The 12,280-nt window shown below is 37.5% G+C and overlaps 1 protein-coding gene across 1 annotated transcript in view; it reads left to right on the top strand.

Annotated features, from left to right (window-relative positions):
- Positions 1–12,280, top strand: part of LOC117307270 (selenocysteine-specific elongation factor-like) — a 64,231-nt gene that overhangs the window by 31,248 nt on the left and 20,703 nt on the right. Inside the window, exons 7-9 of the mRNA XM_033791981.1 lie at positions 3,222–3,362; positions 3,835–4,012; positions 4,942–5,010. Coding sequence (XP_033647872.1) covers positions 3,222–3,362; positions 3,835–4,012; positions 4,942–5,010 — 388 coding nt within the window. The remainder of the gene's footprint in view (positions 1–3,221; positions 3,363–3,834; positions 4,013–4,941; positions 5,011–12,280) is intronic.

Here is a 12,280-nt window from a genome sequence, read left to right as displayed (position 1 = left end):
TACAAAGACAAGATATAAGATTAAGTGGTAGACAGTTCCAGATGCATGGCGCAGCTGAAGAAAAAGACCTGTCACCCATGATTCGAGACTTGGGTTCCTTTGAATCAAAGATTCCTTGATGATCCCTTGGACCAAAGAGCCACTTCTTCCTACGGATGGGGCGTAAAGCCGTTGGTCCCATGTGTTGTGTAGCGCATGTAAAAGAAAAGCGAAGGGGTTCGCGGCGGTGTTCCTAGCTGTGGCTGCTGTATGCGCCGTAGCACCTTGTAAACCATTATAAGGTGGTAACTAATTGGGTCTCAAAATTCCTCACTGTAATAACCTATCTTTCTGAAAGTTTGTATACCCGGTATTATACTCAGCACCTTGAGTTCCTTGTTTGGTACGTAGATATGTGCGCTATATAAGACTTCAATATTATTATTATTATTACTTCAGTATACATATGACTGATAGAAGGAACAAGGATTACAGCAACTAAAAAATATACAGTGACCAATTATATTATGCAGCAGTATATATCCAAATAGAAAAGAAAAACCCAGAAAAAAGAACACAAGAGGGGAATTCTAAAGACAGGGGTGTTCCACAAGGAATGTTGTGTATGAAGTCTATGGGAGGTTCTTACTGCTGAGGCTGTTACTTAAAGGCAGTGGACACTATTGGTAATTACTCAAAATAATTATTAGCATAAAACCTTTCTTGGTGACGAGTAATGGGGAGAGGTTGATGGTATAAAACATTGTGAGAAACGGCTCCCTCTGAAGTGCCATAGCTTTCGAGAAAGAAGTAATTTTCCACGAATTTGATTTTGAGACCTCAGATTTAGAACTTGAGGTCTCGAAATCAACCATCTAAAGGCACACAACTTCGTGTGACAAGGTTTTTTTTCTTTCTTTCATAATTATCTCGCAACTTTGATGACCAATTGAGCTCAAATGTTCATGTCGAGATACACCAACTGTGAAGGCTAGTCTTTTACAATTACCAATAGTGTCCAAGGCCTTTAAGGAAAGAACAAAAAAAGAAGAATATGTGCCAAAGCAGACATGTGTACCATGATGTAGTTGAAGGTTTTAAAAACTTGTTTCCAAGTTAGACAAAATGAATTTGCGGATGAGTATGTAACATAATCCTGTTGCCAATCTGTTATGCTCACTTAGGTTTTACATTTCTCCTGTTGGAGATTTTGGATGCCCTCTTTCGGTGGCTAGAAGGGGGAAAAAAAGGGGAGGCTTTTAAATTTTTATTGTGGCGTAACAGCATAACATATATAGCTGGGACGTGACTTACTGGGACCTGTTTTGATAATAAAAGAAATCAATTTTGGGTTATGCACGGCCAGTCCGATTCGATATTATGAACATTGTAAAAAAAATAGAGATTATTTTATTGTGTACTTCTAAAAATACAAATTGCATCAATGGGAGGAAAATAAAGTGATTGTGAGAAAGTACAAGGGGGGGACTGTGGTCCTTCTGTCTGCAAGTCACGCTCTGAAGGATCGGGTTCAGTTCATCTACCCTAGAGAAATGAGACTGTCGCACTCACGTTAATAAGATCATTGAACCCTGCATGCCATCTGACAAATTCATTGACAATCTCAAAATACTTTTGAGTTTGGAAAGAAGATGTTGTGTTTTCTTCTTTTTTTTTGGGGGGGGGGGAGGGGTAAAAGATTCAAATTTTACCACTGGTTGTTGGAAAGCAATTAAAGATACAGGAGTTTGACTGAGTGGTTGCAGTGACTGAGACATTGATTGTGAAATCGAACCCAAGTACAGTCTCACGAAAATGAAATAAACACTGCCTAAAAACTTGACATTATTATGTTTTTTGAGAGGGAAGAAAAACGCCAGGAAGTATTTTCCATACATGTATATAATAATAGATGTTAAATTTGCATCGGGGATAAAGAATATTAATTTTGGTTTTTACCCATACACAGATGTGTGTTAGCACTGTATACTCAGTACTTTTCCATGCCCTGTCATATTTTTTTTCACAGGACACAGGAATGTCCTGAGTATACAGTGCTAACACACATCGGTGTAAGGCTAGAAACCAACATTAATATCAAGTATTTCCCAGTTCGAACTTGATTTCCCGCTGCTGTCAAAAGCTGTTTTGGTTCAGTGAATTTTGCATCAAAGTATATTTTTTTACTTTTGTGGTGGTTATTAATGCCGTTGTCATAAATATTTGAACAATGACCCAGGGGAATGGGAAAAACCAGATGCGTGATTGAATGGTGTGAGGAAACCATAGAGTTATATATAAGAACTAGAGGGCGCACTGGCCTGTATACGCGCACCGGCATGCGCGCAGGCGATTATTTTTAAAGTTGACAAAGCTGGCATATCACAGCGTGTGTTTTTTCGGCCATTTTGTAATTTGAACAAAACAGCATTGCGTAGCGTTCATTAAACACAAGCTACAACATGTGTTTCAGATTAAACGCGCGTACAGAATGGCGCGCGCGTGTATCCTTGCGGTTCCGTGGCATTTGTGCACGAAGCATCACTCGTGCGCCCTCTAGTTCTTATATATAAATCTATGGAGGAAACATGTCTTGTTGGACAATTACCTTGGAATAAAGATTCCACTGTCAGTGTCAGTAACACTTCTCAAAATTCAAATTTTTGTGGATGAAAATTTATATATTTTTCCACAACCGCATAACTTTGAAGTGAATGATTCTGAAAATGATTCATACTGTCTAAAGCTGCTCTGCGTCTAACCAAATAAGGGTTTTACTTTTTATTGCCATTAACTTTTTAAGGGTGTTTACCGAACTGATACCTTAAAGGAACACGTTGCCTTGGATCGGTCGTGTTGGTCTTTAAAAAGCGTTCTGTATCCGTTTGTTATAAAATCGATATGGTTAGAAAGATGTTGTAAAAGTAGAATACAATGATCTACACAATTATGCCTCAAAATTGCGTGGTTGACTCCCACAAATGGCCGACCGTGTTAGTTCGCGACGTAAAATGAAAACCGTGCAATATTGAGTGATACTTGTGTGGATCATTATATTCTACTTTTAAAACATCTTTCTAACCGTATGCATTTCATAACAAAGGGTTTCAAACGCTTTTCATAGACCAACTCGTCCGATCCAAGGCAAGTGTTCCTTTAATCTCTTTGAACTGTTTGATATTGATGTTGGAAGTTCATGAATATTACGAGACAGAATGAATATTGTATGTTTAAATCGGCAGGAACTGAAACGGCAGTCATATCTACCTAGTCGCGATTCGTCTGGACCAATGCTGTACGCCGTCGATCACTGCTTCTCCATCAGAGGCCAGGGAACGGTGATGACTGGTACCCTGTTGAGAGGTCAAATCGCAGTCAATGATGTGAGTAGCTCAACTGGGGTCGATTTCACAAAGAGTTAGGACTAGTCCTAACTAAGGACTTGTCCTAAGAGATATCAAAAAAGTACAGATAGTTCTAAGTTAGGACTAGTAACTCGTCCTTACTCGAGGCAAGAGAAGTCCTAAATATTTTTGAAATCCACCTGTGGTCCTTCAATTCAATTCAATTCAATTCAATTCAATTCAATTCAATTCAATTCAATTCAATTCAATTCAATTCAATTCAATTCAATTCACATTTATTTCCACAAACACATTTCCACAAGTAATACAGAACTTTACATTGTAATGCGTACACGTATAAATAAAATACAGCACAAGAATAAATTAGACGGAAGCATGTGGAGGCAAGGCCCAAAGTAAACCAGGTAGCTTGTATGACCGTGACACTGAGAGAGCTATCTATGACCTAGCTGTTGAGTTAACATCTTTATAAAAACTCTTTTTCTTTAAGACTGTTGAGATACCCGCGTTGAAGATCACTCGTAAAGTGAAATCTATGCAGATGTTTAGACAGCCAGTGCAATCTGTTTCTCAAGGGGACCGCGTCGGAGTGTGCGTCACCCAGTTTGATCCCAAGCAGCTGGAGAGGGGGCTTGTCTGCACGCCCTCGACCCTACCGACTATTCTAGGTGAGGAACGGACCCATCGAATTGAATAATCCCTTTGTTGCTATGAAAGTCGCCATCTTGGTTTGTTTTCTATGGCACACGTACACATACTCACAAGCTCACAGACGCCATGTTTGTATGGCAGGTTTTTGAATGTTGACGTCATATTCAATATGGTCTATTAAAGTCCGCTGACCATAGCATCAGGCACAACCCCGTTCACATTGACATCACAAGCTAAAACACTGTGTATTAACACACCCTGTTATTATAGGCGCTTAATACAGTTGTTTCTTAGCGCACATTCAGTTATTTTCCTGCAAGGGATATGGGACTACGTGTATGTTTGAAATATGAGAACTGCTCATTTAAAGACACTGGACACTATTGGTAATTGTCAAAGACTAGCTGGACACTATATGTAGCTGTTGGAACAAACTCTCAGATGGAATACTCTTTTGGGCTTGGGGTAGTCTTGATTTAGTAATAGTCACCAATAGAGGGCGCTACATCGACCGTTTTAGAGCCTGTTTCGGAAGGACTGGAGCAAGTTTACACATCTGGATTGAAACATCCAGATGTGTGTGTGATACAGATGTATCTCTTCTCCAATAAATTGTGTTGCGGACAGTATTTGTGTTGCCATGTTGGCAACTATGTTAACAAAACTTACATCGCCAATCAAGACTGGGGGGTAGGGGGTTGTGGCATAGGGAAGTTTCACCTGGTCTGACTCCCAAGCTTCTAAATAAGAGATATATGCATTTCAACCCACTAAGTCTCTTCCCTCGACTTTAATCTCCTGACTAGAATTGTAAGGACTAAAAGGCTGAGTTTTGCTATATCACAGCGTCTGCCTATTCTTCATCACTGGCAGACGCCCTGATCTACATGTACGTGTATAGCCCAAAAGCTGTATTTTCTCACCTGATGTTCTTTCTTTTCCACAGCTGGTATTATATCGGTCCAGAAGATAACATACTTCAAAGGAACATGTTCCACAAAAGCAAAATTCCACGGTGAGTCAAACCTCCCTTTTTTTTCATAACAAAAATGTATTTTATAAATATTTGTCCTGAATATGGTGGTTCTGTGTATGTAGACATTGTTAAAGGCACTGGACACTATTGGTAATTACTCAAAATAATTGTTAGCATTAAAACTGACTTGGTTACGAGCAACGGAGAGCTGTTGATAGTATAAAACATTGTGAATAACAGCTCCCTCTGATGTCACGTAGTTTTTTAGAAAGAGGTACTTAATTTCTCGCTCAAATATTAAAAGACTTCAAGCCTGAAGCCTTTTATAAGGCATCTGAAAGCACACAAGATTGTGCAACAAGGGAGTTTTTCCTTTCGTTATTCTCCGACTTCGACCAATTGAGTCAAGTTTTATGCATATGTTGGGATACACTGAGAATAGTTGTCTTTGACAAAAACCAAAGATGTCCAGTGCCTTTAAACAACTGTTTTTTTAGGTGGACCGAGTACGCAAAGAATGAGGAGCGCTCAGTATTTTGTCCTGCAAGGTATGTGGAGCTACGTTTTGAAGTATGACACCCAGTCCTTTAAAACATACACCATTTAATGGTTTACAAGGTGCTGTGGCGCAATATCCTGAGCACTGATCAAACCAGGAACACCGGGCAAACCCCTTCTCTTTTCAATAAGTGCACTGGGTTCTTTTACATGCGTTATACAACACACAGGACCAACAGCTTTACGTCCCATCCGAAGGAAAAAGCAATGGTGAAATGTCTTGCTTAAGGACACTCTGCTAATCAGAAACACTCGAGTTTGAATTCAGTGCTCTTAAACGCTCCGCCACAACACATGTCATGACATTATTCAACATGTTTAATAAATATAAAAAAACGAGATGTTAGACTTTTCTGGCCTGACACTAAAATCACCCGTCCCGGTCCTGTGTGTGGTCCCGTGAGCCTTGTCTTTATCTCCGATGCAAATTTAACATCTATTATATCGTTGCGGTACCTGCTGCCAAAACATAGGATTCGAACTGCCTCTAGCTACCGCGCAACCTTGGTAGTCTTGTTGGTAAGGCACTGCTCTAGAATTGCAAGGGTCGTGGGTTCGAATCCCACCACCCCGAGTAACATGCCTGTACTGAGGATACAGTGCTAACAAACATTGGTGTATTGGGTAAAAACCAAAATTAAAACTGAAAAGCAAAGAATAACTTTGTTTTCTTGGAATCGTTTGATTGTTTTAAACCAATGAATGTTGGGATTGAACAAAGACTTGACTGGAGTCAGTTCTTTGTTTAACCCCAAAACTCATTTCAAAATTTACCCAGTCAGTTTCCCTTGTGGTTTATATTAAATCAATGAAGACGTATACACAAAAAACTAACATCAACAAATTACATTTCAAAAGGTGGTCGCAAAGGTGGCCAATAATCCATAGTGAATTATGTCCATGCAGGAAAAATAATCCCTTATGGGATAAAAACACATTCCGGTCAACCATATCCTCATACCACACTAACTCAAAAAAAGTGCCAAACATGAAGGGCCTAAGCTGTGGAATTCCTTGGATACCTCTTTGAAAAAAAGTACAGAGTATATTCTTATTCAGGCGGAAAATAAAAACTCAATTAATCAGCAACTATTATTTATAAGCCGACTTTCTTTATTCCGACCACGAGTTTACTTTATATACTAGCTATGCCAATATCTAAGTTGTAATTTAGTTGTAAAAGTGTTTTCATATTGTTGTATTGTTCTATGTTTTGTTATTGTATAAGTGGGGTCTCTACTCGACAAGCTGATGCTTCTCGGAGACCTCCATCCTCACACAAAATTCTGTTGTACTTATGTCTTCCTTAATCATTATAACAAAATGTAAATTATATCACTTTTCTTTGTGTGTGGTAAAAATAAAAGAAATGAATGAATGAAACACAATTTAAAAAGCATTTCTGCGGTAAAGCTTTTCAGATTCAAATCATGTGGCATAAAACTATTACCTTAATTATTGGTTTTTACCCATACACCAATGTGTGTTAGCACTATATGCTCAGTACTTTCCCGAGTCCTGTGAAAAAATATCACAGGCATATTACTCGGGTGGGATTCGAACCCACGACCCTTGCACTTCCAGAGTAGTTTCTTACCAACTAGACTACCGAGATTGCCCGGTAGCTAGAGGCTAACCATTATCCTTTTACTAAGCACATTACTTTGAAGTGAAATGTTTCTCAATTGTTTTTTTTACCATTGAAAGCTGCTGTACACTTCTATTAAGTTTCATGTGTTTGTCTGTCCTTGTTGGCGCTTTTCTTTGTGAGTCTTATGCAGTGTTAGTCTGTCAATAGTTTAGTGTGCGGAAGCGAAGGTTTCACCCAATCATAAGTGTTGCCCTTCTGACTTGTGTTGGCTACTCGACTTGTCCCGTATTCCCCCTCTCGCACTCTTCGTTCTTCTGCTAAGTCCCTTTTAACTATTCCTAGAACTTCCTCATCGTATGGCGATTGTGCCTTTTCCGCTTGTACTCCTAAACTTTGGTGCTGTAGTTCTCTTCCATTGTTTAAAAACTTGCTGAAAACTCATTTATTTAAATCCTCTTACACTTAGCTCGTTTCATGTCTTTACAGTAGATTATTCATTGTATAATTTGTTATTATGTTCTACATTTCTTTTTTGTTGTATGTATTGTTTTTTGTTCTGTGCCTCGGAATAGGGTCTTGTACACTATATATAGGGCGCATTATAAAAACATTATTATTATTATTATTATTATTATTATTATTATTATTATTATTATTATTATTATTATTATTATTATTATTATTATTATTATTATTATTATTATTATTATTATTATTATTATTATTATTATTATTATTATTATTATTATTATTATTATTATTATTATTATTATTATTATTACTCTTTATTGCTGTCACTGTTAACATTGTGAAACACCAATAATGGATTATAATCACAAGAGGGCAATACCAAAATAAAGGTTTGATTTAATTGAATTGAATTACATTTAATTGAGTGATTACAAAACAGATAACCTACCCTTTAACTGACAGTAGTGGGTCAACATAATTAACTTCAAACAAAAGACGTTTCTTCAAGGGCATACGATCAAATATTGATAAATCCTGCCAATTTATTTGTAAATTGCGTGATTATTTTTTAACTACCCATCAAAGCGTAGTCATTAACCTTTTCTAAGTGCGGTATAATTGTGACCATTGTTCTCCAATGAATGGCTGCCACTCAATTTCTCTTTCAATTCCTCCCTGTAATTCCCCGATCGCGATCGACAAATCCCTGTGCGTCTAAATCATGATGTTGCTGCCCCCCCCCCACCACCACCGAAAAAAAAAAATCAATTATCTTTTGCACCATTTGCAGCTGGTTTTTCCGCAGCGAGCAGATAGTGTTTGTTTATTCTATTGCGTCCACAGTGCGCTGCCCCAACGATAACTCTGCCTAGGGGTTGGGAGATACTGCAGTTCAGATTCCCGTGCGAGTTACCCTACTCACCCCCCCCCCCTACCTTAAACAAAAACAATACATGTACATATTTTATAACATAGCCGTAGGTTGGGGATAAATCAAATCCGATATCTACGCAACAGGCTTGCCCACTTTATGAGTGCGTGTGTGTTTCTAAATAGTGAACTATCATGCTGATTGACTAAAGGATTGTGTTTTATTACATTGTAGAAGTTGATAATTTTTTTCGTTGGGGGGGGGGGGGGTATTGTTGATGTATCGACTGAGTTACTGTAACCCTATAAAGAATGACCTAGATTGTGAAGGGTAGTCCGGAGGGGAGATATGATCTGATCTGAGTTTGAGATATTGATAATATTTAATACTTGAACTGTTATTAGGAACGATTTCTTTTGTGTTGTTCACCTTTTTTTCTTTTTCACTTAAAGGATTTGGGTAGTTTTTGTAACACAAAACACAATGTCCACTGATTTACATTAAACTTACACAGTTTGAACGGATGAGGTGCGGTAGTTTTTGAGAAATGAGTAAAACAATGTCACGAAAGTGCATTTTACATGCTAAAATAATGTTAGTCTCACTGAGACTAATTCTCAAAAACTACAGCTCCTCAGCAAGTAATATTCTTTAAACTGTGTACGTTTAATGTCAATCTGGACATTGTATTTTCTGTCCTACAAAAAGTACACAGACCCGTTGTTTGTTGGGTTGTTTGTATATTTGTTTCCCATGGCAGTGTTTTACACAAGGATCAGTCTTTTAATGCAAATACCCCCTGCATCCCCCATATTCGTAAGTTTGTATTGAAGCTTCAGCATCTATCAAATTTGGGGTCAGAGAATAATACAATTTAAAAAATTAAGCTTTTAAATTTGAAATCTTTACAATCTTGTGTTGAAAATGGGAAAGTTTTACTCTAGAAAAAGAATAAAATAAAATTATAGTTGATTGATGTAGTTTATTACAGTGCAGGTGTTGATGGAGGATCTTACCCATGTATGATACATCGATAACCCCACTTTGTGGAAATGAAGGGGGTCAAAAGTCATTCCCCTTTCTAGATTTTGAAACTCATCAACGTTGAAAATTATTTACATATAAGGACACAATTTATTACTATTGCAAAATGAACATTCGTATAAATGTTCGTCTTTTGAACAAAGAGGTACGAAGAACCTCTAGAAAAATAATTAAAGGGGACACAATGAAACAACGAGACAAACATTGAGGCATATTCAAAAGACAACGTCTTTTAAGCAAAATACTTTACTTCAGAACAGAACTGAAGTCACAACAGAACGACAGACGAGAACGAAATAATAACAATAATAATAGTAGGTATTTGTAATGCGCCAAATCAATCTTTACAGATGTTCAAGGTGCAAGCACAGACAATGTAAACACAAAAATACATGTACATATCCAGTGAATGTTAAACAAACAATAATAAAAACACCATTTATAAACAACAACAATGGGAAAAAATCTGAGGAGGGAAACCACAACCAGACCTGCAGCATTGAGCCAAAGAAAGTCCCGCCAAAGCTGGTCTCTCTATGACAAGAACGTGCAGGCCAAGCCGAGCAATACCGGGCACACACTAAAACATAATATGAAAAGATCAAAAAAGCAAAGTACCATTTAGGGAAAACATACAAAAAATGTACAATGGAAAGCATCAAAAACTATGCATTTAAGAAATACATCTTAAACAGGTGAGTTTTCAGGGCAACTTTGAACTTGTGCATGTACATCGGAAATATTACAAATAATTTGAGGGAGTTCGCTCCAGAGAGAAGCTCCAGACAGTGTGAAAGAACGGTCCCCCCCCCCATAGGGTGCGAGTTTTAGGAACAACCAGTGAAAAAAGAATTGGAGGACCGAAGATTTCTAGATGGATGATATTGAACGAACAGATTAGTATTGTACTCAGGAGCAGAACCATGCAAGCAATGAAAAACGAGCAAAAGTAACTTAAATACAATTCTAGAAGGTATAGGTAGCCAATGAAGAGATTGAAGTATTTGTGGCTCAATGGTATTTGTGGCTCAATGTTGGCTCAATGTTGCACTGGTTTAAGTCTTATCTTTTAAACAGATTACAGCGGGTTCAGTTTATGGGTTCATCATCTGACTGGGCTGCAGTTCATTCTGGCGTGCCACAGGGTGCTGTTCTAGCACCTATTCTTTTCAACATCTTTGCTTTTGATTTACCATTTTGCATTCAATCTAATCTCCGTCAGTATGCAGATGACACTGTCTTGTACAGAGTCATTAAAAATCAAGATGATGAAGTGGCACTCCAGGATGACCTGCAGCACATAAACACTTGGTGTAATCTAAACTGTATGTCTTTAAACCCAAATAAGTGTAAATTAATGACTGTGACCAGGTCTAGAAACCCTGCTAAACCACTGTATAAAATTGCTGAAAACACTTTGGAAAATGTGGCTAGTTACAAATACTTCGGTGTTATTATCTCCAGGGGCTTAAGCTGGAAAACACTTGTTAATAAAGTCAGTTCCAAAGCCACTAGACTCAACGGATGTTTTGTAATCTTTGCAATCTGGCAAGCTGAGTGTTGGGTAATTTATAGAGAAGAGCATTACAACAATCTAAACGTGATGAAACGGAAAATCACTTCTTTCTGTCATTAGATTTTTAATTGTTTTCCCCCGCAAATTGACCATTCTAGAAGTGCCACTTTACCAAAGCGATATAGCGTACGCAGATCGTGGGTGTGTGTGTGACATCTGGAAGCGTAGTTTTTTTTTACAAGGTGACCTATCTTGACAGCAGGTAACTTTCGCACTCTGCAAGTTTTTTTTTTTTTTTTTTTTTTTTTTTTTTTTCACAAAGAGGTGTTACTGTTTAGGAATTACATGTAATTACTTATTAATATAGTTGCGGGGATGAATAGACATTAAAAGCCATGTATGAGTAAGTAATCAGCATTATTTTTGTCTTAATTTTTTTTTTAAATAGAGATAACCCAAACTAGCTGTTTGAAAAATAGTGCAACTTACTAGTGCGAGATAAGAATGAAATAAAAACACCCTTGTCACAAGAAGTTGTGTGCATTCAGATGCTTGATTTCGAGACCTCAAAATCCAATTCTGAGGTCTTGAAATCAAATTCATGGAAAATAACTTCTTTCTCAAAAACTACAGTACTTCAGAGAGAGAGGTTCCCACAATGTTTTGACCTATCAACAGCTCTCCATTACTGGTTACCTAGTAAGGTTTTATGCTAATAATTATCTTGAGTAATTACCAATAGTGTCCGCTGCCTTTTAAATAAAATTCAAAATTTCAATCTGCAACTTGGCTTAAAAAGAAAAAGAAAAAAAAAAGGAAAAGAAAAAAAAAACAGAACAGATGTCAGTCAGCAAATTAATGTTCATAGTACCGGGGAACGAAAATGCTTTTGCTACACCCCTGCACCTTTCCTAAAGTCATAAGCATAACTAATTATACATCATCTCCAAACGCCCTCGACAAAAACCCCGAAGATGCAAAAGACATTTAAAAACAAAAACAAAAAACACAGTAGCGATTTGTTACTCTCCATTGGAGCGTGAGGGAGACGAGAACTTAATATCTTGGATGCTTTCAGGGCATTTTATTCCAGTACTTCATTAAACCTCCTTGTTCATCTTGTATAGTTGGCAATTAATAACAGAGGGTGGTTCTGACAATCCAGATTGAAGGCCTGACAACTGCAGACGGTTTAGCTTAGTTAGACAGTAACAAGTTTTGGATTATTAAAAAAAGAAGATGGGGGGAGGAATATTAA

This window comes from Asterias rubens, chromosome 2 (genome assembly GCF_902459465.1).
Source record: "Asterias rubens chromosome 2, eAstRub1.3, whole genome shotgun sequence".
NCBI classification, from domain to species: domain Eukaryota; kingdom Metazoa; phylum Echinodermata; class Asteroidea; order Forcipulatida; family Asteriidae; genus Asterias; species Asterias rubens.
The sequence above is the reverse complement of the archived record's forward strand: the minus strand, read 5'-3'. Positions and strand labels throughout refer to the sequence as shown.